Source organism: Bidens hawaiensis, unplaced genomic scaffold, assembly GCF_021521415.1.
Source record: "Bidens hawaiensis isolate Kalapana, Puna unplaced genomic scaffold, B.hawaiensis_p1.1 tig00011621_1, whole genome shotgun sequence".
Classification (NCBI taxonomy): Eukaryota; Viridiplantae; Streptophyta; class Magnoliopsida; order Asterales; family Asteraceae; genus Bidens; species Bidens hawaiensis.
The window spans coordinates 392,397-420,098 of NW_027491909.1; the positions used below are offsets into that span (position 1 = coordinate 392,397).

The 27,702-nt window shown below is 35.8% G+C and overlaps 1 protein-coding gene across 1 annotated transcript; it reads left to right on the plus strand.

Annotated features, from left to right (window-relative positions):
* The first annotated feature begins 2,347 nt into the window (after positions 1-2,347).
* Positions 2,348-27,702, plus strand: LOC143538424 (chloroplast envelope quinone oxidoreductase homolog). Its single transcript, XM_077031990.1, has 6 exons — positions 2,348-2,413; positions 2,504-2,645; positions 2,739-2,811; positions 2,891-2,908; positions 2,940-3,342; positions 27,250-27,702. The coding sequence occupies exons 1-6, from the start codon at positions 2,348-2,350 to the stop codon at positions 27,523-27,525; spliced, it is 978 nt and encodes a 325-aa protein (XP_076888105.1). The 3' UTR covers positions 27,526-27,702.

The following is a 27,702-nucleotide window of genomic DNA, read 5'->3' on the forward strand; positions in this document are numbered from 1 at the left end:
ACAAACTCTAGAGTTACAAATTTGGAGAATCAGCTCGCTTCATCCGCTTCCCTCGATACACTCAGAGCCGAAATGGAGGCTGTTCAAGAGAAGATCAAGGAACATGATCGTCTAAACGAGCTTCAGCTAAAGACAAATGAAGAGCTGGTGAGCAAGTATCAATCGGCCTCAGACCTTATGGGTATTCATGAGGATGACTTTCACGATCTTGAGGATCGACTTGATACAGTTTTCAGGAGTTGGAGAAGGTCTGGTGAGACTTCTCAGGCTGGTGGTTCGCAGCCTACCGCAGGTCCAAGTGGCTTTGCGAGGAGTTAAATTTGTGGCGTCTGTAGGTGAGGCAACTGTTGGTCGTGTGGTACACAGGGTGGCCAAGCCGCTAGTGGGGTCAGTACCAGCTTGGGTCCTAAACAACAAGCACAACCTCAGGACCAAGCCGGTGATGATGGTGATGACGAAGACGAGAATGAGGATGATGATGATGAAGAAGACGATGACGATGATGATGTTAATGATAGCTACGATGATGACGACGATGGTGATGATGATGGTGGGAATGAAGGAGATGGAGGGGCCGGATCAGTGGGAGGTGGAGTTAACACTCAATCACCTACACACACTCAATATGAAGTTCAAGACCCTGCTGATCACAACTCGGCCGGCAAAGTCAGGCAACACGAAACAGAAATTGCTGATATGTATAAAGATTTGTTTCCTGATGATTTTGCAGGTGTTATGGATGACTTTATTGAAGCGGGAAAGAACTTGGGGCAACTTATTGAACCGAATACAGAGGAGGGGGTTGAAGATGACTACATCAACTACTCGTCCAATCCAGACACTCCTCCTGCTCAAGTTCTACCTTCAGAGGCTCCCATAACTGCTCCAACCGCATACTTGACACAGGAACTACCAAAGAAGAAAAGAAAGACGCACATTGTGTCAAGTCGTGCGTGTGCCCGCTTGCTCAACTACCCTTATCATGACGACTCGCTGATCGTTTATGCGAAGTATGATAAGAGGAACTGTGTTTGGGCCATCAGAAGATATAGCGGCGATCTAATCTATCTTAACCACCACGAGCTGAAGACGTTACCAGAACTAGACATCAATTATCTTCGAAAAGCTCTGGGTCATGGTGTGGTTGAAAGTACGTTAGAAAGTTGGGTCCCCGATTATTTACATCGTCAAGCAGAAGTAGACTACAAGATTTGGAGCTGAATAAGGGTCACAAGTACAAGAACCCTAGGGAGATCAACCCAACTACCGGAGAGCCTCGAACTATGTGGAGATACATGGCGCCGAAAGACTATCACGAGATTTATCACTGCGAGCCTTATCTTCCCAACACTCTCCGAGATTTCATTGATTGGGAGTTTGATAATAAAACCGGTGAGGCCGTCATTCACTGCCGTGACATGCACGAGATTCGAGTGTTTGACGAGCATGAGCTAATGGGACTCCACATTGAAGATGTAAAGAAGCTCTACAACTCACCACTAGGAACCGTCGAGGATCCAGGTCGTCAAAATACAGACTGGATAGTTGAAGCCTTCAACAAGTTCGTACGCAGACTTGTTGAACTTCCATTAACCGAGGACGAATGTTTGGTTTATGACACCGACGGGTTCCAATACTAAAGACTAGAGGGAGATTGTTAGACCCATTTTGTTAATATTAGTCTTTTGTATTAAATGTATTTATTTCTCTTGGACTTTAATAGTTCTTTTTGTATGTAATAGCCCAAGGGAAATGGCCCAAGGGAAAAACTTGTAATCAAGCCCATTGGGCATTATGAAAATAAAGAAACCTCTCATGCATGCTCCTCTATAAATAGGGAGCATGCCATGAGAAGAACATGATTTTGCCAATTTATCTAACACACTATCTTACTTTCTTTCTCTAGTCTCTCTCTCTACCCGAAATAACCTCTCAAGATCCAACACCGCTTAGGTGGCTTAGTGTGATTTCCGCTAGCACTAAGCTCGGTTAATCCAAAAACATTGTTAGATCCACCGGCAACAGGACCTACAATTACCTGACTTCAAATTATACCAAATTCATAAAGAATAATACAAAAGGAATTTAGGTTTGTTTGAATACCGAATTGATGAATCTATCAATTAGATTCGGTGGTTTTGCTATTGTATAACATCTGGTGATGTGATGATGAACCCATATGTGACGCCAAACTTCTCTTTCATAACTATGTATGTGTATATAATAACTTGAGTCAGTGCCCTCCCTCTACAACTTGATATATATCGTCCACAGTAATGTATTAATTAATGACCTATATATATACGTATTCAATTCCCTCCACACACACTTGTTCAATTCACCGGCTATGGCGGAAAAGCTTATGCACGTGGTTCAGTATGATTCTTACGGAGGAGGAGCTTCTGGTCTTAAGGTGTAATTAACATATTAATTTCACATGTAACATATATATACACACACACTAAGACATGCATGATGCATGCATGCTATGTTGTATGTATAGCATGTTGAGGTTCCTATTCCTAAGCCTTGTAAAGGAGAAATTGTAATAAAAGTGGAGGCAACTAGCATAAATGCAATCGATTGGAAGATACAGAAAGGCATGCTGCGCCCTCTTGTCCCGCCCAAATTCCCTTGGATACCAGGTGTACATTTATGTTAATTAAACCGCATTCACGTTCACATTATGTTTTGGTCATATATCATGAAATCTAGAATCCTTGCATGCCTGCATGCAGCCACTGATGTCGCAGGAGAGGTGATGGATGTTGGGCCTGGAGTAACTCATTTCAAAGCTGGTGATAAAGTTGTGTCCATGCTTACCATAATGGTAACTTATATAAATATATAATACGTACATCCATCTAAATAATGCATATAATCATCTTAGTTTAATATACTTTTACTTGTTTTACATTATTTTAAAAACTCGATCGCAGAAAAAGTGGAGGACTATCCGAGTATGCCGTGGGTAGTGAAAAACTAACCGTTTTGAGACCACCGGAGGTATCAGCAGCTGAAGGTGCTGGGCTACCTGTAGCCGGTCTTACCGCACTCCAAGCCCTCACCTATCATGCTGGCATCGCCCTAGACAAAACCGCCGGCCCCATCACCGCCACTTCAGGCGGTGTAGGCCAATACACTGTCCAACTAGCAAAGCTAGGTAACGTCCACATCACTGCCACTTGTGGGGAGTGCAACATGGACCTCGTCAAAGGCCTAGGTGCCAACGAGGTTATTGATTACATGACCCTGCAAGGTGCGGCTCTAAAAAGCCCGTCGGGTAAGAAATATGATGTCGTGGTCCATTGTGCCACTCCTATTCCTTGGTCTACGTTCGAGGCAAATCTTAGCCCCAACGGGATAGTCATAGACGTAACCCCGGGCCCACGATCCTTTTTTGCCGCTTTTGTGAAGAAAGTCACTTGCTCGAAAAAGAAATTGATTCCGATGACAATGTTTCCGAAAGCTAAGAACATGGAGTACCTTGTTGAGTTGGTGGAGGAAGGAAAACTAAAAACAGTTATCGACTCGAGATACCCTTTAAGAAAGGCTGAAGAGGCTTGGGCCAAGAGCATTGGTATGCATGCTACTGGTAAAATTATTGTTGAGCTTTAGTTGAAATGCTGGATTTTTTATTTTTTTGAAATAAAGCATCCGTGGGCATATTACTGGCAAGTTTGAAATTATGTTCATTAAAATATTAAGTAAAAAGAGAAGAATAATGACATGGTTGTTTTTTTTATGAGTGATCAAAGCAATGAAAAAGCTAACTTAACATAATTTATAACTCTCACGTCATAGTTTATTTTCATACCTTGATGATTGTATTTGTTAACATATTACATTATATTTTATTCAATACGCCGGTTTATTCAATTTGTGCTTTTAAATACATAACTTTTTATTATAGATAAATATAAAGCATTAAGTTTATTGAACGTATTATAATATATAATTTATATAATATAACAATTTCATCTAAATTATGCATCACTGGTTTGTAACATGTGTACTCAAGCTTGTACTATGTTTCTTCAAGGTGTAATGTTTGTATGTTTGCCAAGTGTGCGTAGTTCCTGCTACGTGTCTCTTTTCCCTCATTGCAGCCCACGATTTCAATCTTATCATGCAGCCCACAATTTCAATTCTACCATTTACCACACAAACCGTCCTTCATAACTCATAAAAGACGATTATTTGGAGGTGTCGTCTTCTTTTGACTCACCCTTTCCTCTGGTTCGTCTTCATCATTCTTTCCTCTGGTTCGTCTGATTTTTTCTTACGTTATTTGACATTCTGTTATTGTATCGCAGGTGATGGCAGACGAAAATCCGGTTGTGATCTGAGTTTGTCATAGGTACGTTTGTTTGTTGTCTTCCATACGGAGTCTTTCTTTTGTTTCTTTGCGATTTGAGGGTGTTTATGTTTGTTTGTTATGTTGCATTGCAGTTGCTCGACGAAATGTCTACGGTTGCGCGTCTTTGTTTTTGCCTTTGTTTAGTGTGTCGGTGATCATGTTTGTTTGTTTTGGGTTGTTGGTCTCTGTTGCTTGGCTTTTGTCTATTATGTTTCTCCATTTTTTTTCATGTATGTGTGTTTTTTGTTTATTCTTTAATTGAAATGAACTTTTTGGTTAGTGTTTATATTGTTTTTTTCGTACTGAAATAGTTTTTTTTTTTTTTTTTTTGCTTGTTTATATTAACCGAGAAATCTAGTTGGGCTGTGAGTTTGGTTTTCAGTCGAAACCGAGTTGGGTTATGGGTTCGTTTTTCGGTCGCAACGGAGTTGAGCTACATGGGTTCCACGTTCGGTTTTCACTTGAAATCAAACTGTATTCTGGGTTCGCCTTACGATCTGTGAGTAATTGGGTTTAGTTCTCGATCTGTACCAAATTCGGTTTGGTTCTCAGTTTGATTTTGGCCATTTCATGTAGAGGTGTTCATTATTCGATTTAAAACCGGTTAAACTGAAAACCATGCCGCACCAGAATCATTTAAAACCGAATCAAATTTTGTATTTGGTTTTCAGTATGCGTTGACAGTGACTAATGTCACCTTGAGCTTATTAGATTACATTTATTTTGACCAAGTTCGTGCCATTTTTTCGTCACAATGCACACATGTTTTTTATTTGTTTTAGATACTAACTTTTGATGTACTTGGGAATGACATTCAAGTGAGAAGAAACGAAAGGCACAATGAACAAAACGCGGTCATAAGCACTTTTGGTAATGACACAACCGAAAACATCTAGGAAAAAAGACTATGTTCTTGGCAATACAAGGCCATATTTTTTGTAAAAAGCCCTTGCATCTTATAAATAAAATCTTCTGTATTTTGTCTACCAAGTATCAACATTTAAGTCTCAAAACATGAATCACATAACATCAAGTGTTTTGCGCCCAAACATTGGCTTGGCATCCCAACTACGTGGCAGGTGAGCCAACTAACAACATATTACGCCTAAAAATCAAGTTGGCAACCCAACTACGCCGTGGTGAGCCAACTAACAACATATTACGCCTAAAAATCAAGTTGGCAACCCAACTACACCGCAGCGCCTAAAAATCGAGTTGGCAACCCAACTACACCGCAACGTGGGTGAGCCAACTAGTTAATAGAAATAAATAAAAAGCAACTTAAAAGTGGATACCTACTTTAGCAAATATTCAAAACATCGTCGTATGAGATCATAGATATATAGTGTCGTCGTGAGCCCAATTATTCCCTCTTCTTGGCCATTCAAACCAAACAACCAAGCCCGTCAATGATTACCTTAACGGAGGTAGGGTCTCTTCTTTAAACTACCCTAAGCAATATCAATCCTACTCCTCCTAATTCATTTTTACCCTGAAATCCTGAACCATCTTGAAGTGTATTAATTGGTGCGTGATTCCTTTCAAATACCTTTTTTCATAACATACAAATTCATTAAAACATAAAGTAAACTACAAGTTCTAAAAGAATTAATAAAAAGATAAAATAAAATACTAAACTAGAAAAATAAATAAATCCTCAACATCTGAAGAGCAAGTATTACATTGCACCGGAGCTGCTTGAATGATGGGATGAGTTTTTATAACATTCCAAGCCACCAAGTGATTAAATCTCTATATGTGGTGGCGTGTTTCATACTCGTGAAGGGCCTCAACAATTGTTTCAACCTCCGTTGGTTCGTCATGTGAGGTTGTAGAGTCATTGAATATGGTAACCTTGAGTTTCAAATCCCTTCACTTTGAATTGATTTGGTGTTCCGTGCTATTTGCTATACCAAAATTTTGTTAAAATTCATTGTTGCATTAAATTAGGGCCGGCTTAACAAATGTTGAGGTCTAAATCGAAACAAGATTTTGGAGTCTTTTTATGACAATTGTTAAGAACAAAAAAGTTGTTTATTACAAGTTTTGAACTCAGAATTTATACTTTAGTAACAATAAGCTTACCATCACACCAATAAATTTACTTTACCTATTATAATATATTTATATATAATGTTTTTTTTACCCGGAGGCCTTAACTACGTGTGGGCCTAAAACCCTAACTTGTTTTCGCTGTCCTACGAGCCACCCCTGCATAAAATGCTTGTTTACAATCGCATCGCATGGTTATCCAACACGTTCATCAAAGCCGTTGCCAATAGCACCTCTTCATCAATCCACGCTCTTGATGTAATGATGTTATTCTCGGTGCCGCTTGTTTTGTAAAACTAAATTTTATTATCGAAAGAATGAGATTTTGAACAAAATGGTTAAAGTGAGAATAAATTGTTGTCGAATTAGTGTGTGAAAAATAAAATGGGAGATATGTATTTTAAAGGAGGTAAATGCTTAATTATTTTATTTGTTGTGCCAAACGGTCATTTGTTGACTATCAACAACAGCTAATTCATTAAGCGAGTATAATATGAGGAAGACTACCAGCCTGCCATACCCGAACTTGGTGTGATTAGATTTTGAACTTGGTGGTGTCTTTGTTGGATCTAGAAAGTGGGTTCGCGTCACTGAAAAATTTGTTGTGACAGTAAGGAAGGCTTTGGGCTTCTGGTAGTCAGATGAACAAGCACGAGGTGAAGACAAATGATAGTCGGTGTTGCCACGAATTAGAGCTGTGCTAATAGTGATCAGAATCTATGCAGATAGTCAGAATAACGAAGGCCGCCATCGAATTGGAGAGGAGGTGAGATACATAAGAGAGGTCTAGTCTTATAAGACCGAGCGGAGTGGCGGCTTTATCGCGGCGTTTTGGACGAAAATGCAGGGGGCACCTGTGACGTTCGTGACAAAACCGGTTACACCCTAGTATTCACATATCGAATAAGCGAGTAACCGCTTATTACGTATCGAACAAACGAATAACCAAACGGGTCTGGTTATTATCGGAATATCTCGGGGGGGGGGGCATCTATAAGTGATATACGTTTATAATAAGCCAACTTATTGATATTATGACCTTAGTACAATAGCAAACCAGTTAAACGAAAACATACTCGTTTAACTACCTGCTATGACGTTAAACGCGAAAGGCAGTTACAAAACAAGCATTGTATCATCCATTAAGCCGAAAAAGACTTACAAAACACTTACTTTGAATGTTTTAAGCGATCCATGAAAATATTTTCGATTTTTACAAACAAATAGTATGTTTTTCTAAATTTACAAGAAATTGGCCGAAAAACACTCGTTTTCGCGCTGTTTGTCATACCCGATATATTTTTCTCGCAAAAAACTGAACCCGAAATAAATTTGGACTCGAGATTACACGTTCGGGCATGCAAAACGAGAATATTGGGGCCAAAACTGGCCCAAGGAGGGGGGCCAAAGTTCTGACCGCCACTATTAGCACCCCCCCCCCCCCCCCCGTTTTTTTTATATTTAATCAAATAAATGATATTTTTAACTTCAAATTCTCGCATCTTTTGGACTTTCAAGACCTGCTCATCCAAGTTTCAGCCAAACCCTAGGTAAAATCATCATATTGATCAATTTTTTAGCCCATTTAAACATAGTTTGATTACCAAAAATTACTCCTAACCATTCAAAAGCCCTAAAAATTGTCCAAAAACATATTTTGATCATACACGTGGTTAAGAACCTAGTTTGATAAGTTTTTTTGGCCATAAACACGGATTAAGGGGTTTAAATCGCGTTTTTACGGTTCAAAAGTTCGGTTTAAAACCCTAACCAAAACCCTATGTTTCAAGGCTGATCTGTAAGGCCCCGCTCCCGGGTGCCCTACTTTCGTGCTGGTTGGATTTACTCATTCACATAATTCGGAAATCAGAGTTAATTAAAACAAATTCGCAGAACATAAACGTCAACCATTCATACAAACATCAAGTACTGGTTAAACAAAATTACATAAGTCTTAAACATTAAACATAAATAACGCGTGAATCTTCTTTCTTAACGATGCCAGTCTTCATTCATTGCCATGTGTCTCCCTCTAAGAAACCTACCTCATTATGTTCACCTGCGTGCATACTAAAAGTCAGCTACGTTGAGTGAGTTCTAGTTAATCAATTAACATACATTATATTCATATCCTAACTATACGTGTTCGGAGATACGTATTTTGTACTTTACTTACTAATATTCCTTTCATACATACTTACGTGCATTCATACTTACATACTTTCTTTCGTATTATATAACATCTTTCTATATCATCCATATACTTACATTACTTTTATATTAGTTCTTTATTTTAAAGAGCATTTCGCCCTACATACCTCGGATATTATAAGGGCCTGGCATCCTAGATACCTCGGAAATTATAAAGGTCCAGCACCCTACATACCTCAGAAATTATAAGAACAACCATACATATGTTCGTTACATATCTTTATTACTCATAAGTATTTAAATATATATAACTACGTGCATATTATTCAAACATTCTATATCATTCACATACATTCACAAACATATATATATCTAATATACACTTACCATTTAAGGTAAGTGTATTAATCTAACACATCGTAGTATACACACAGCCCCGAAAACGTAACACATAAAAGGGGCTAGAACTCACCTGTAGACGATTCATTTCCGAGTTAATAGTAATTCATTTCTTCAGTTGTGCTAGACTAACTGATTAATAATTATACGTATTAATTTTCTATCTTAAGTATCTTACACTCTTAAGTTAACGTAACCAAACTTTACCGGTTAACGAAACCGAACTAATAACTTTAGCGAAGCTTAACTTTATTATGTTAACCAACCGACCTTGTTAGTTTAACGTTCCATGGGTTCGTGTCAAGTTTACATTTTAATCGAGTTCGGCTAAGTTCATATATTTTATAAGTTAACAGTTTACTAACAAACTCGTACTTTTAAGTATTCTCAACGAGATCTTTAAGTTAATGGTTTATTATGAGTCGGGTTACGGGTTCTAAAGAGTCAGTTCTTGGGTTTGGTTTCATATTTGCTTGGGTTGAGTTCAGTTCCCCTGATTCATTTGGACAGGAGATTTGGTCAAGTCCCTATCTTGGTCTACCCATGCTCGAGCCGAACATAATGGTTCCAATCGAGTCAACTTGGTTCCATCTGACTCGACTTGAATCGTTTTGCTCTGCTCGATCAAAAATCATTCCACTCGAGTTCACTAGAGTCAAATTCCAATCCACTCTAGTTCACTAGAGTCAAATTCCAATCCACTCTAACTAGAGTCGATTCAATCCACTCGAGTCCTTATAAACCTAACTGGTCCAACTTGGATCTGACCCTCGATCCGATTGGGTTAGAACCCAATACCATTTGAACTCCATACATATAACCCGAACTCGTTCCGTTATGTATATATATTATGTCCAATAGTTTAAACCAAAACCTAACTTTCATCTAGGTTCGTTTAGAGTTGTTTTGAGTCGGTTTGTTTAGTATCCAAACTTTCAAAATTCGTTTATTTTACTATTACATCTTAACACAATAGAATGAGATGAAGATGAATGAAAGATGGATCTTTAGCCTAATACATACCTTGACGACTAGGTTGGATTAGATCTTGAGTACTCTTGGAATCCACACGAGCTTTTTTTAGATGAATAGTATACCGACCTTTTCCTTAGAACTTGGATTGAATGCAAAGGATGGAATGTTTGGGTGTATGAGCAGTGTACGTGAGAGTGTTTGTGTGGGTTGTCTGATGATGAGATGATGATGAAGAAATGACAAGGATGATGTATTAATTAAGGTTTTAGGGGGTTAAATAGGCTAGGTTCAAAGATCTAGGCCCACAATTCCTCTTAAGCCCATAATCCATCTTAATCTTATCCTTCCATCTCATTATTATTTAATTAAATTAAATCACCACACGTCACATGTTTAAATAAAATTTGTATTATTTTATTTATTTGACTCAAAACGAGGAAGTTACATGATCTCTTGATGATCCATGCTGGGTTTTGTGATATAAGACCTGTAGTTACTCTAGATAGAAGGCCAAGAACCCGGAAAAGTGAGAAAAGGGTTGAAACAGTCGAAAGCCGCAAAGGTATTGCCGAAACACTCGCTTAGGGGCAGTTTAGGATTAGGTTGTGACGTGCTTGTTGTTAGATTTTTAAATTTTCTAGGGACATCAAGGACCATATTAATGAGTCCCTGTCCAAATTTGGTGATTTTTCGACCGTCCGAGAATATTTGGTAAATTTATTACCGTTTATGGACGTTTTTTAGGGGAAAATACTTAAAATGTTTGAAAAATTATGAAATTTTGTGCAGAACTCAGGTATAGTATAGTATGATCACATATAAAATTTGGGTTCGGTTGGAGAACTCTAGCTATGTTTTCTGGATTCGTGTTTATTCGAGTTTTTACAGTCGTGTTTTGCTGGAAAAGGTAACTTGGAAAGCTTGTTAAGTTCAGCGAATTTTACTGGATCTTTTGAGAAGTATTTGGATCACTCATAAATTTTTTAGATTTTTCAAAAATTGTATCGTGTAAACGGACGACTTACGGGGTAAAATATAGCCTACAAAATGAATATAAATTAATAAATCAGTAAATAATTCCTGAAATATTTTTACAAAAATCTACATATTTTACTTGACAAGTGTAAAAATTTTAATAATTTAATTATAAATAGATAATTAATTGTGCTAATTTGAAAGTTAAACAAATTCATTTCTGATAAAAACCGTAAGTTTTGTAATTAACGAATCTGTTGGAATATCAGAATATCAAGAGTGATCAAAAAGCATACTTTTGGGTTAATTAAGAAAAACCAAACTTTTTTTGAGAAATCCGGACAATTCGGATTAATTGTGTGCGTTTTTCTCCAAACCAAACTAAATAAACGGAAACGAGCCCCGCAGCGAATCCAGACATCTAATCTACGATCAATCTTATAAATTTAATCATTTTATCAACCAACACGTTTACCCAAGTTTATGTAGTCATACATGTTTTCTAAGCGCGTAAACGATCGACTTGGCCAACAGGTGAAACGGGGAAACTGGGCCAAGTTCGGTTTTAAATATTAGATATTGAACAACGTCACAATCTAAGCCTATTGACATGTTTCGGGAGTAACAGTCATACCCAGAATAGATATACAACCCAGTTTATATGGAAATTATAATAATATTAAAATATTAGTATGGCGTGGATCAACCAGAAGAGGTATGCATAAAAGTATTTGCCCTGAGGAGGGATCCTAGAATTCCGTCTGTTTTCTAGGTTTGGAAAAGTGTGGATTTTCAAGAACGGGAATCTTATGATATGTTGCGAATCTCTTATGATAATCATCCACGTTTGAAACGTATCTTAATGCCTGAAAGTTGGATAGGATGGCCTTTACGTAAGGATTATATTGCTCCCAATTTTTATGAAATTATTATAATATTGATTATAAGGACTAAGTGATAGCACGTGAAACGAACCACGAGCTGATATCGCACCGAGCGCCTACTAAACCGTGAGTTTCATGACCCATCTTTTAAACTATTTTACAAACTTTTATGGTGAAAAGCATGTTCGTATATATTTACCTGTTTGGGAACGCACTTTCCTATGAAATACCTAAGTGTCGTTACATGAACGATCCCAATAGTAATTGATTATAAGCCGTTGAATATGGATAGTACTATTGATTATATGCATGACTCTATAGATAGCGTATTAAGTTGAGTATGGTTGGAATGCCAAGTTCTGCTGCAATTTAATAAATTAAGTTGAGTATGGCCTATGAACGAAGTTCTCCTGCAACCAAACAAACTAAAGTTGAGTTTAGCCTATGAGCCAAGTTCTACTATAATTAAACAAACTAAAGCTGAGTATGGCCTATGAGTCAAGTTCTTCTGCAACTAAACAAACTAAAGTTGAGTATGGCATATGAGCCAAGTTCTGCTGCAACTAAACAAACTAACTTGATTATGACATGAATGCCAAGAAAATACTGTTATTATACATGTTGTGGGTCGAAGGGGGGCCACAGTGTTTGATTGTACGTGGGAAATAATATATAAATATATATACACTCACACATACTATGTAAGTGAGCGTAGAAAATACTATATATATATATACACACACACTATGTAGTGCTTGATTTAGTTACTTGGAACCTGATGTGGGCGGAAGGGAGGCCACAGTGGTTGATTTTACATGAAAATGGAGGCACGTAGCACGAACGAACAGACACGATCTCATCGTAGTTTATCATACTTATATCATAAACATACAAACATGCATATGTATATATAAACATACAGATGTACATACATACAAACGCAAATACATATTTACATATGCGCGTACATACAAACTATGATTGTGTGGTACACATAACTGATTTCGTTAAAACCTATGAAACTCACCAACTATTCGTAATTGACCTGTTTTTAACATGCTTTTCAGGTGTACAGATACTTGAATGAAAGTGAAGGGCCTACGACAATCACTGACCGCCTTGAATAATCGACCCGTTTACCAAGCAGAGTCTCGCGAACTCTTCCTTCTTTGCCTTCAATTACATCTGAAAGCGACTTGTAAATTCTATTATGATCATCCCTCATTGGCTGTCCGCAGATTCCATTATCAAGAAGTGCATCCACGGCTTCTTGTAGCAATTTTTCCTGAGATATTATTAATTCTTCTGGCGTAGCTATACTTGTTGTTAATAGATCTGTAAGAGTATTATTCCGATAGATAATTCTTCTATAGATTTCATTAATATCCGAGGTCACTAGTTTATCCTCATCTATATGATAGATTGGTCTCAACTCAGGAGGAAGAACTGGTAATAGACACAAAACCATCCATTTTGGTTCTATATTTGTTCGAATAAAATGCTTAGCCAATTCCATGCGTCTAAGCAAAAAATCTTTTCTTCTTCCAACTTTTCTATCTTCCCATTCATTCCCTGTGGGTTCCTCTTCCTCTCATACCTACTAATTGATGTACCTGAGATGCATTTCCTCTGGCTCCCGAAAAAGACATTATATGGACTGGATTAAAAGGATCGGTCATCCGAAAATTAGGATTCATTTCTTTTCGCAAATATTCACTTGTGGCATACCATATCTCGATCGATTGACGTAATTTTTCTACCGCGTGTACATTCCCAGGATGATGGTGTTTTTCCAAAATAAAACTTTGTTGTTCAGCGTCTTGAACTAGCCATCTTTTAGAAGGTATTGTTAAAAGATCATCAATTCCTAATGAAATGGATGCGGCGGTAGCTTGTCGGAAACCCAGAGTCTTTACTTGATCCAGGATATGTGATGTATATCCTATTCCATAGTGATCAATAAATCGACTAATAAGTCGTTTCATGGCAGTTCCGTCTATCACTTTATTGTGAAAGACCTGAGTGGGATGATGACTCTATTTCTTCTCCTCTTTGCCAATAAATCAGAATTTCCCTCGAGAATGCCCGGATATCTGAGATTACAACGACCAGTACATGTCATTCGATTCAGTTCTGAATAATAAGGAATCCTATCTCCTTTTTTATTTTTACCAGAAAAATACGAACTAAAAAATTTGTGTCTCGCTTGATTATTAGTTACTGAGGGGTTAGAAATGTATCTTCGCTTAACAGAAAGAAAATAAGCGTTCATTTGATCTTGATCCTTGTGGATCGAACAGGGGCCTAGACTAGCTCTCCAGGGCTCCCCTAATAATATCCATAAATGACTTGTTTTTGGTAAGAGATGAATATTACCATATGTAAATTCAGGGGCATGGTACACATCAGTATTCCAGTGCATTTCGCCCTCTAAGTCAGAATAAATATGTTTTCGAACCTTCTCTTTCAAATTCAAAGTGGATGTTCTCGTGCGAATCTCAGCAATGACTTGTTCTGATTCTACATATTGATCGTTTTGAACTAAAAGAAAACTTTTGGGCGGAATACACACATTGTGTATAATATCTTCACTCTCAATAGTTACATACAAGTCTCTAGAACATAGAAAAGCAGGATGTCCATGACGTGTACGTGTCGGATGAACCAAATCCTCATTGAATTTGATTTTTCCATTAGAAGGGGCTCGCACATGTTCTGCAGTACCCCCTGTGAATACTCCGCCAGTATGAAAAGTTCTTAATGTTAATTGAGTGCCCGGTTCTCCAATAGATTGACCTGCAATAATACCTACAGCTTCTCCCAATTCGACCATGCTACGTGTTTGGATTGTGATCAAGGCCGTGTAAATTGATGCAAGTATGCGAGTATGAAGTAAAGTAGTTAACGGACTAGTTTTGATTGTATCACCTAGTTTGTAAAATATGTTAGAACAATGTAATATATTATAAATTAGTTAGTAATGTCTCTTTGTAAACAATGTAATATACATTTTTTATTAAAATAAACCACCAACTTCACCATCTTCACTATCTTTCAATTTCTCTTTCATCTTCATTTATTGCCCACAAATATGAATTCATTAAACAATTCTATCAATTTCGGTCAATACTTCCGACAACCCGACTCAAACAATCCGGACCAAATAATCCATAACCGAACACCACCCAACCGACCCTCAATATCCGTACCCGGTCGGTCTAAATATGTAACACCCCGGCTAAAGCCGAAACGTCTGAGTGTGACGTACAGATTGCTCAAACACACGTGACACTATTAGGTGACCATAATAACATTATTTCATTTAACTCTTCATGTAACACAAGTTTATCAAATAATACAAGTTGTAACAAATAAATAAACAGATGATAAGTTATTATTTGAATATCCTATAGGCGTGCTATGTGTCTTCTAACTTTCATCCTCGTATCTTTACACCTGTAACATATGTATAAAATAAAGTCAGCTACGAACATAGATGGTAAGCTTCCACAGTTTAAATACGTACGTAAAAACCATACAACTCATGGACAAGTGATAAACGAGCAAGTAAGTCCTTTCCAATTGGTAACAACCAACGTACTCGGGAAATCGCGCAAGTAAGGTCCTTTCCAGTTGATAGCAATCAACGTACTCGGATAATGAGACCCTTTTCCACTCGATACATATGGACCGGAGTGCAAAGGGGGGCGTATGATCATACTTAATGAGGCTTCCCAATCGTGCAAGTAATATTCGTGCAAGTAATATTTGTGCAAGTAATACAAGTAACACACAAGTCCATATACGAATTGTAGTTTTTTGTAATAGAAGTAACAATACTTGAATTTTAATATGGATACATATGCTACCCCAAAACAATAAAAATATTAAAAAGGGGTGGTGAAAAACTCACCTTGAAATTGAAGATAATTGTTGCAATGAAAACCGAAAGCATGATAACGAAACCGAAGCGGTCGAACATGCGTTAAAGAAATCCGAAACGATTGAACTTCTCGAACTATAATTAAAACAAAAGCAAAGTCTAACTATCAGAATTGAAAAGGTTAAAATTATTTTGTTAACGGAGTTAAGCATTATTTAATGCAACTTTTATTATTTTATGGCATTTTTATATTTTAATAATATTGTTTAAGCTTTAACGATTTAATTTAATATATTATTAATAACTTAACGCTAATACGAGAATTATGATATTTGCGAATCACGGATTTTAACTATAGTTTTATCTAAAAAAAATGATTATGTATACAATTTATAAAAGGTAACGAGCTATAGTCAACGAAACGGAAAAATAAAATAATTTTATCGGGTTTAATGAAGGTGAACGTTAGTTTTTAGGTGAAAAATGTTAAACTTAGATTTACATAATTTATTTATGTTAAAATGATTTTATTTGATTTAAAATAATTTTTAATAATTTATTTGGTTTATTTAATAATAAAGACGATTAAAAGAATTCGGTTCATTTCCGGTTGGACCCGGACTCAACTTTAGGTTGGGTTCGTTTCCGACATGGTAAAAAGTATTATATTTTAGAGAGTGGGATGAAAAAAATTAGTTTTAGATGTTGGATAAATAAAATAACTAAACCGAACCAAATAAATACATAAGCGAGTCAAGATCGTTTTTGATGAACTACACTATTGTTAAATAAATAATATAACATTAAGTTCTAAACGACACGAACAAGCAGAAACTAAAAACATACCCGGAACAAGAACTTAGATAATAAAAGAAGAAATCTTGAACTTCACGTTTTGACTTCATAAATCAAAGTAGGTGAAAATCACCAAAATGAGAGAATAACAAGAATGTTTTGTAAATTGAGTTGTGAGGAAATGAGAAGGAATGGAGCTCTATTTATAAGTGAAGTGAACTAGAGTTGTTTCAATTGTATTAAATTGGTCAAAATACTTAATGGGTCATGAATGCCATTTAAAACTTGTAATTGGTCATAAAAATTAAATTGTAACCTACAATTTATATTCAAACACATTTATTATCATCATAAAGAATTTTGACCAAGATTTAAATGTAGTAGGAATGTATTTTTCTTCATCTTTTAAAACCAACTAAGTAAAAAAATGTGACATAATTAAATAATAATAAAAAATGTACTTTGGTTATACGTAAATAATGTTATCTATGCGACATTTGAATAAAGTATATCTATATATATATTAGTAATGGTTAATATATTTAAATAACTTTAGGAAAAGCTATTACATATGAAATATGTAACATATGATTGTATTTATAACTAAATGGATCACCTCGACTAATAAAACGGATTAGTTTTCAAAATATATTTACTCTTTAGTCCTTGAACTTTGAGGTGCAATCTATATGAAATAGAATTTATATAACTTGGATATTTTTATATTTTACCCGCACAGTTTGCAAATTGTTATATCTTTAAAACATTGACTTTCGTTAATTGCGCAAAATGAATTGAAAGCGACAAATGATAACCGTAAATCCTCGGAATTCAATACGAATAGAAAATGAAGGTATGATAAACGACGAACAAGAGTACATTAAAATGAAAAACCGGGTCGGTTTAACGAACACAATACTAACTCAAAAATGACGAATGTCACTTGAAGTGAAACTTAAGAATCTTTTAATAATATATATATTTATAAACAAAAACCGAAAATTTGAAATGGGTCAGGTTTTCAGATTTGAAAAGTAACGAATGTTACAAAATACGACCGGAGCATGATGGCATACATGCAACTGCTTGGTTCCGGTTTTCAAATCCGAGTACGATGGCCGGTTTCGAACAAGATGAAGAAGAGGCAGTGCCAGAGACACAACCCCATGTCGGGTCTAGCCGACGTAAAAAATACGGTGAGAGAAAACACACAAAGAAACCCCTAGGCGATGTAACATCTCGGATTTTTCGCAACTGTATTCGTTGCGTATAACCCAACCCGGAAATATTTTGGATCACTATTATTAATCAAAAACCAAATAATTATAAATATTTAAGTTTCTAATAATTCACTTGAAGCCCTTGCACTTTAAATAGTGTTTAAATCTTATTTATATTATCAAAAGTTCATAAAAATGATCAAAGACCAAAATACAGGGACTAAATGTGACAACGTGTGAAACTTATCCCCCATACCCTCCGGAGCGCCGCGCGACGGCTAGCCTACCTTCTGGCCGCGCAGCACGGTGTTTAAATCTTATTTATATTATCAACTGCTTGGTTCCGGTTCGTCTTCGTTCGTTAACTCGTTTAAGGTATAAAATCGTTTATTTTAGGCATATTAGAGAGAATTAAGGACCAAGTAATCATAATATAACTAAAATACAACTTTTAATTTGTTTTCCCTTGTCCAATATCAGATCTTTGTGAATCTTTTGGTGATTATTTCCTTAAAATGTATTTACTTGCTAAAACGGGCCAAAAAGCCCATAATTAGTTTGTTTTATGTTTTTCTATATAAACAACCATTAAACATCGACTGTAAACATTAATCAAACCCTAAAGAACATCCTCCAACCATACCTTACCTCTTTTCATCCTTCAACCCTTTGGTTTTTGCATATTCGTTAAAGATTCAAGACTTGTTCGTTGACTTTGCAAACTCAAGGACCTTTGACTTCCGTTTCTCATCAATCCTTTCACTTTCCAGGTAAGTTGTAAACTGTAGAATCGTTCATACACATTCCCTAGTCAATAGCCTTCAATCAATTTTGGTGATTGAAGGGTGTTGACTGGTCAATTGCTTCAAAACCCGGTTAAGGGTAAAACAGTCAACAAGTTTGACTTATCGTTTTCTCATACTTCTGGACGGATTCGACGTTCGGTCCAGAAGACTTTTATTCTCGTAACAAAATTTTAAGGCTATTACCCAAAACCCGACTTCTGAATCTCTGTTCGGATTCTGGTCAGTACCAGATCGCTTAAACGTTTAATTCAACATAACTAGAGTTCTATTCATCCGTTTGGATTGATTCCAGCGGCATTAAGTTCGTTTTTATTTATAGTTTCATATCACAAAGTTTCAGGTTCTGATTCGTTATCTCGTTTGACGCGCTATTGGACGACTCGCTTAAACCTTACTTGTTTATCGTATTTATTAATCACTTGCCTTCCATCTAAGGTGAGTTTGATCATTCCCCTTTTTATACACTGTTTTCAAATGTTTTAGGGACATATGCATACTTACTCATATTTTCTATTCTATATATATACTCAAAATCACAAACATAATTATTGTGTGAATATCAGCTGAATGTTATTTGCTAATTGCTACATGTTTAACTGTTTACTTGATAACGTTCAGAGAGGTCCAACATATCCCCTAGTAGAGGGTTCTCATTAGTATGATCATACAACCGTCTTAGTAACCGGAGCCCAATTCGCTTGGCGAAGGTAAACTGACAATTTAGTCATTGTAATCAATACCCGATTCGCTTGGCAACGATTCATTGGCACACGAGTACAACTTGGTTTTGGTTTTTTAAGGTTTGATTGATTATTACCACATAGATTGGTTTGCGCATTTAACACTTATCATTTATTATTTATTTATTATATAACTATTTGTTGACAAAACTCCATTTTCTACGCATATGCAGGTTGTTTGAAGTTGAAGTATGGACGCTTAGAAAGATCCTAGGGTTATATTGAAGACAAACTTGAATTTAAATGATTGTACTTATTTATTTGAACGGTTTTGTTGTATTTGATTATTGTGTATGTTATTTGAACAAAATAATTAATTAGATATTGTCATTTATATTTGTTATAGTATCTTCGAGCTGTGAGCAATCAGATCACACCTCGGCATTTCCGCCTTAGGTTGGGGTGTGACAGATTGGTATCAGAGCCGAAGGTTATAAGATAGGTCGTTAAAATTGTCATAGACGTATGTTAAGAACCCTATACGTGCTTATCTAAACTGGCTTATGTGCTATTTAATAAATTTTTTACAGCTTGCTTAGATTAATTATTTAAATTGTATTAATCATATTTATTTGTTGCACACACACAAAAATTTTGAGGTTATGCCTCAACTTTCAAAATATTTTTAAATCTTCTTAATTTTTGGTAGATTATATTTTATTGTGAGAAATTCCTTAAGAATTCCCGTACTTTGTTTTGTTTCTTCACCTTGAAGCATGGGGGTATGACCAATGTCGTACAACCATAACTTTAAGTGGTACCCGTAATCGGCTAAACGGTTGCGTGGTAAACATAACTGGCTAAATGGTTATACTTCCAAATTGTGTTTTTAAATTATTTTTAATGCTTAGTTTGGTGAAAAATCCATGGAAATCCATGGGCACTGCAACTATTCATTTCTTAAATAAGTTTCGATTTGATTTTTGGTTTGGAACGTATCGTCCGGGGTGGTTCCCGAGATACACCAACTACTTATATTTGCTTCGTTGATTCGATATTTAGTTGAGTCAGTTAAAAGCCATGTAACGCTCATGGTCCGAACAACTCCATTGATTTGATAATTCGTTAATTAGTTGGGTCAGTTAAATGCCATGTACACGCTCATGAGCTAAACACTTACACGTTATTTGAATTGGGCCAACAAATTGCCATGGAATGCTCATGAGAAGCCAATTCACAAACTTATGTTGTTTTATTTAGTTGGGCCATTCAAATTGCCATGGAAAGCTCATGGGAGGTCAACTCATTTAACATGTTTTGGTATTTTATTTGGGATCTCGAGCTACCATGGGAAGCCCATGGAAAGCCTAACCCAATAACATTTTACTTTTGAATTCTTGTAAACATTATTTATTAAGTTAAATATCTCAAGAAAATTATTCACATTATTTTAAATCCCGACTCATCCTCGAGTCTTCACTAATACTAATACATATACATACGCATCCCCATAATTTCATATCAACTCATTCCTACAACTCACCTGTTATCTTACACACTTCCATTATTGGTCCTCATAGAATGTCTTTCCTAAGAATCATCATCGTAATCAACGTCATTCTCCTGCTTCTCGTGATTGCTGTTCGACTACTAGAATCGACAAAAAGTTTACTGCTGTATTCCGTTAACCAAACGACCGCCAATCTCGACAAACCTAAAATACACCGAACAAGAAATCTTATACTAACTCATATCCGTTAAATAATATTTAAATCATCGTTTCTCATTTATATCCATATCCTCAAACTATAAATTTCTAAGTACATTTAAATCCTTATCCTCAACGTTAAACTAAAAATATTCTATTATCTCTTGTTTTCCTTAATATCATGTTGGTTTTCACAATTTACTTTCCACTCTATAAATCTTTAAAATTAAATTATTTTAAATTTTATTATTATTAAACTAAATTATGTATTCCCTAAATTTAATTTATATTTTTAAATAAAATTTTCACATTAATTAATTTAACTTTTATTATTAAATTGACTTTTGATTGAACATTTATCGTAAATATTTCACCTCCCTACTTTGATTTTTTGAAAATTTTGAATGTCTTAAATGATGAATTCGTAGTTGTTAGAATAGTCATGGTGGTTCATGCGTTTCTAGCCTCGCATTTATCTCAATTTATTGTATGCTTCACTTTAACTTAGAATTTATTAGTTTCTTAAATTTCCATTATTGATAATTCAAATTACTTCCTAATATTTATAACGATTTTGTGAAAAAGAAAAAAAACCCACAAATTCCCAATTTAATCTAATTTAATATCTTCAAATTACCTACTTTATATTTTTACTTTTAAAGATTTAATTGAAATAGGACTATCTCGGTGATTCGGGAATATACGCTTCCCAGATTAATCTATTAAACAACTTAATTCATATAAGTATATTTTCGCATTATAATTAAAATTTAATATTAATTACTAACTATTATAATATTTTAGAATATTTTAATCAAATTAATCTAAATCTCAAAATCACAAACTTGAAAAGCTATAACTTTATAATTATCTTCTCTTTAAATCTCATAAGTTCTCAACTAACCAAACTCGACTCACCAAAATTTTTGTTAACTATGCTTAAACTTATATTCTCGATCATAAGAACTTCATTCCCTAAAGAATACGATCTTTAAGAGCTCCGCATGCCATTAACTATTTGTTATAAATAAACCTTTGTGTAATTCATCCCCTGAGTAAAATTCCTTTATCGGAATTAATCTATTAGGATCTTGTATCTCTATCTCATTTTCTTAATCTTGATTTTCACAATAACATCTGTTTCACCAAATCTATTTTCTTCAATTTTCAAAACTTTACCTTTAAAAGCAAAAGAGGTTTTCGAAATCTCACGGTTTTATTAATTCAACTAGAACATTTATTAATTATCATTTGAAATTATATTTAGAATTATCAAAACATTGTTTTTCTCTTAAAAATTTTATTTCAAAACGTTTGTTTCTTACAAAATGATGGTTTTAAATGTTTTATAACCCACATGATGAAACGAATTATGCGGATCATCCGACGATAAGAGTAATTATGGTCGCGAACATAATTATTCAAGTCCTCGCATGGAAATCATAATATGTACAATTGTGTGTCATGATTTAGAATCGAAAGTAATTTGAGTAACAGTACGAATGATGAGATGATAAGGACATGGTGGATACGCCGCTGGTACATCCTATACATAAGTGCCCTTATCGGATTGTCATTCGAAGCGTTGCCTCAGTTATTGAAAGTTCTATGTTATGATATTTTCCTTAAAAGTATAAATTATTTTCAAAACGATGATGTTTTGGTTTTTCTTAATTTCGGAACGAAATTCCCTAAAGTAGGGGAGACTGTAACATCTCGGATTTTTCAAAACTGTATTCGTTGCGTATAACCCGACCCGGAAATATTTTGGATCACTATTATTAATCAAAAACCAAATAATTATAAATATTTAAGTTTCTAATAATTCACTTGAAGCACTTGTACTTTAAATAGTGTTTAAATCTTATTTATATTATCAAAAGTTCATAAAAATGCTCAAAGACCAAAATACAAGGACTAAATGTGACAACGTGTGAAACTTATCCCCCATACCCTCTGGAGCGCCGTGCGACGGCTAGCCTACCTGCTGGCCGCGCAGCACGGTGGCCCCACTGCACCCAGTCTTCGTTCGTTAACTCGTTTAAGGTATAAAATCATTTATTTTAGGCATATTCGAGAGAATTAAGGACCAAGTAATCATAATATAACTAAAATACAACTCTTAATTCGTTTTCCCTTGTCCAATATCATATCTTTATGAATCTTTTGGTGATTCTTTCCTTAAAACGTATTTACTTGCTTAAACGGGCTAAAAAGCCCATAATTAGTTTGTTTTACGTTTTTCTATATAAACAACCATTAAACATCTGCTGTAAACATTAATCAAACCCTAAAGAACATCCTCCAGCCGTCCCTTACCTCTGTTCATCCTACAACCCTTTGGTTTTTGCATATTCGTTAAAGATTCAAGACTTGTTCGTTGACTTTGCAAACTCAAGGACCTTTGACTTCCGTTTCTCATCAATCCTTTCACTTTCCAGGTAAGTTGTAAACTGTAGAATCGTTCATACACATTCCCTAGTCAATAGACTTCAATCAATTTCGGTGATTGAAGGGTGTTGACTGGTCAATTGCTTCAAAACCCGATTAAGGGTAAAACAGTCAACAAGTTTGACTTATCATTTTCTCATATATGGATATATCCATTTCATGTAAAAAAAGATCCCCCTTCTTATTTGTATATTGGGTCTTTAACGAGTCTTATTATCCTTGTCTTTGTTTATGTCTTGGGTTGGAACAAATTACTATAATTCGTCCCCGACGACGGATTAGTCGACATTTTTCACAAATTTTACGAACAGAAGCTCTTATTTTCATATTTGCCACTCCTTACTTTAATTTTGAATCCATTTCTTGGAAGAAAATAAGTTTCTTGAAATTTTCGATTTCAAATCGTATTTCCGCGAAAGAAATAGTGAAAACACCTAATCTTTCGAATCTTTGTTGCGGAGTCGATAAATTAGGATGGATTCAATGTTCGGTCCAGAAGACTTTTATTCTCGTAACAAAATTTTAAGACTATTGCCCAAAACCCGAATTCCGACTCGTTGTTCGGATTCTGGTCAGTACCAGCTCGCTTAAACGTTTAATTCAACATAACTAAAGTTCTATTCATCCGTTTGGATTGATTCCAGCGGCATTAAGTTCTTTTTTATTTATAGTTTCATATCACAAAGTTTCAGGTTTTGATTCGTTATCTTGTTTGACGCGTTATTGGACGACTCGCTTAAACCTAAGTCGTTTATCGTATTTATTAATCACTTGCCTTTCATCTAAGGTGAGTTTGATCATTCCCCTTTTTATACACTGTTTTCAAATGTTTTTGGAACATATGTATACTTAGTCATATTTTCTATTCTATATATATACTCAAAATCGCAAACATAATTATTGTGTAAATATCAGTTGAATGTTATTTGCTAATTGCTACATGTTTAATTGTTTACTTGATAACGTTCGGAGAGGTCCAACATATCCCCTTGTAGGGTTCTCATTAGTATGATCATACGACCGTCTTAGTAACCGAAGCCCGATTCGCTTAGCGAAGGTAAACTGACAATTTAGTCATTGTAATCAATGCCGGATTCGCTTAGCAACGATTCATTGGCACACGAGTACAACTTGGTTTTGGTTTGCTAAGGTTTGATTGATTATTACCACATAGATTGGTTTGCGCATTTAACAATTATCATTTATTATTTATTTATTATATAACTATTTGTTGTGTCAAAATTGGTGATCATCTCACTCAACATATTTGTTGACAAAACTCCATTTTCTACGCATATGCAGGTTGTTTGAAGTTGAAGTATGAACGTTTAGAAAGACCCTAGGGTTATATTGAAGACAAACTTAAATTTAAATGAATGTACTTTTTTATTTAAATGGTTTTGTTGTATTGATTATTGTGTGTGTTATTTGAACAAAATAATTGGTTAGATATTGTCATTTATATTTGTGATAGTATCTTCGAGCTATGAGCAATTGGATCACACCCCGGAATTTCCGCCTTAGGTTGGGGTGTGACAGGCGAACCTTAGGCTAAAAAGGAAACTATAGCATGGACATCAGACGAGTGTGAATGCCTTGCACTGGCGTGGGTAGCGGTATTGGAAGATCCCGAATGTTGTAAGCATGTAATATTATTCTTATTGTTTTATTTTTTTAATATTTTGTTGAAAAATAATATTAAGTTTGTAGTAATATTTATTTAATTATCTTTTGTAACCAACTATCAAGTGTCCGGCATTTTTTGGAAAAAAAAAATTGGAGGTCTTCAAAGATATTAGAGGAGACTCGAGCCAGAAAAAAGATTCAATAATGTCAAAATGGACCCACATAAACTCGAGATGTAAACTTTTTCATTCGGTTTATGATCGGAATAGAAATGTGCAGGGTAGTGGTATCGGTGATGCGGAGATCATTGAAAAGTCGTTGATAGAGTTTCAAAGCAGGTCGGGGACCTTCCACTGCATGGCTTGTTGGAATCTTCTGAAGTTTCACCCTAAGTGGGGCCTAGTAACCGCCACCTCCTCCGGAAGTCAAAGGTCATCAAAAAGGTCTATGACCTCGTCTTCGATTGATCAAGAGACACGAGGTCCGATGCTCGTAGCTTCAACTTAAACGGTGATGATGATGTCGAGCATACCGTTGAGAATGTCTTCGAGATTCCTCGACCGGCGGGTAGGAGAAGCAAGGCAAAGGGTAAAAGAGTCTAGTCATCGTCGGCAAGTGCTGGTGCCGATATGGCATAACAGTTCGAAGAAATGAACCATCAACTCTAAGATGTACGCGATCCTGGTTATGAACATCTTCAAGTTAATCAAAAGGTCGCCGATGTTATTTTAGTGAGGCAAATTGACACCGACCTCGAGGTTTTAAGGAGAGACCTCCAAGAATCCCACTTGAGAATCCAATGCCTAGCCGAAAAGAGAAGAAATGAAATTTACAAAAAATACGACCTTAAGTAGTTTTTATTTGTTTTAAGTAATTTTATAATTTTTTTTTATTTTGTAGTTTCTATTTTAAATTTTAATATAGTTTTTTTATTAAATTTATTTTTTTTATTATATTTTAATTATTAAAAAAAATTGAAAAAACTGACTAGGCACCATATGGCTCAAAAAGCCTATAGGAGGGGCATTATGACTACACCCATTTGGGGGAACGGTTAAGTTGGCAGGAGTGAACTTCCACAACATGATCATGGATGTTTTTGGGGAATGGTTACGATATTCTTAAGGCATTTTTTTGCCCCTTTTTATTCTTGCTTGAAAATTAATAATCCCGATTTAACTACACAGATGGTTGCTCACTGATTCAAACATATTCTGTCATCAATTTCCTTTCATACCTGTTCTCACTCAAATCCCCAAAAATTTAACTTAAATTTCATTTTTCTTTTCATGCACACCAACTACTCGACCTTTTGCCTCAACCAACTTTCTTCACTCTTGTTCTTTGTATTTTTCTTAAGTTCCATGCAAATTTGGCATTGGAGTTTGAGGTAAATTTGCTTCACAATATTTTAGCTTCAAGATTCTCAGTGGGGTTTGATTAATGTTTGCGGAATTGGAGTTCTCAATCTTAGAGCTTTTGTGGTCATGGGGTTTGAAAACCAACTAGATTTCTAACCCGATTCTAAAGGGTCCATTTGGTACTTGGTTATCGGTTCGGCATCATTTCTCGTGCTGGATTGGTTGATGAGGATGCTATGTCTAAGACCCTAGAAAATAGTGTGGGTTCCACAATGGATGTGGTTGTTCAGCCTTCGGGGGTATTTGGCCGTGTCCTTTTAGGGGGTTCCATTGTTTCCCAGATGGATGGGCGGGGTCCAAGGGGTTCCCTCGGTTGATTGCGCATATCAAACGACTTCATTTGTCGTCAGATGAGCGGAAAGGAGCCGAACGGGAAGACGTCTCCACAGATTGTGATTTATTGTGGGGATTGATATACCGCATGTTATAAGGGATGTTGCTCATTTGGAAGGGATAGTGGTGGATGGGGTTCTCTTTGACCGCGTCTTCTCTTTTCCTATCACGACTGTTAAGAGAATCCCTAATAGTTGTCGTATGACTTTTGCTCAGGCCTTAACTGTGGCTCTGGCAAAGGTGGTTACTATGCCAAAGTCTTTTGAGGCACGGGTGAGACTTTTGTTGTTACTGCGGTGCACAATTGCGAGTTTTCAGACCTTCTACTCGTCAAGAGCGCAGGTCCGGTAATAGGAATTCTTTACAATGTCATAGTATTCAACGGGCACTTACGGCTTAGGATGGTAAGGATGGTTTCGATGCGCTTATTTTAACCCTTTTGCTCAACCTTTGAGGGTGGACTCGAGTCGGATAAGAAATATGATGTGGTGATCCATTGTGCCACTCCTGTTCCTTGGTCTACTTTCGAGCCGAATCTTAGCCCGAATGGGAAGGTTGTAGACGTAGCCCCGGACTCGCGCTCCTTTTGGACCGCTTTTGTGAAGAAAGTCACTTTCTCGAGGAAGAAATTGGTCCCGATTCTATTGTATCCAAAGGCTAAGAACTTGGAGTACCTGGTTGGGTTGGTGAAGGAAGGAAAACTTAAAACTATTATCGACTCGAAATATCCTTTAAGCAAGGCTGAAGAGGCTTGGGCCAAAAGCATTGATGGGCATGCTACCGGTAAGATTATTGTTGAGCCTTAGTTGAAATGTTGGATTTGTTAATATTGTTGATGTGCATGATTTGTATTACAATATGGTTAGTTTGTTATGTTCATTGTGCAACTTAAATCTCATTCATTGGCATGCATTATTTGCAGCAAATTTGTAATATTTCCTGTATTATAATCAGTAGAGGTGTGAGGTGGTGAAATGGTCTCA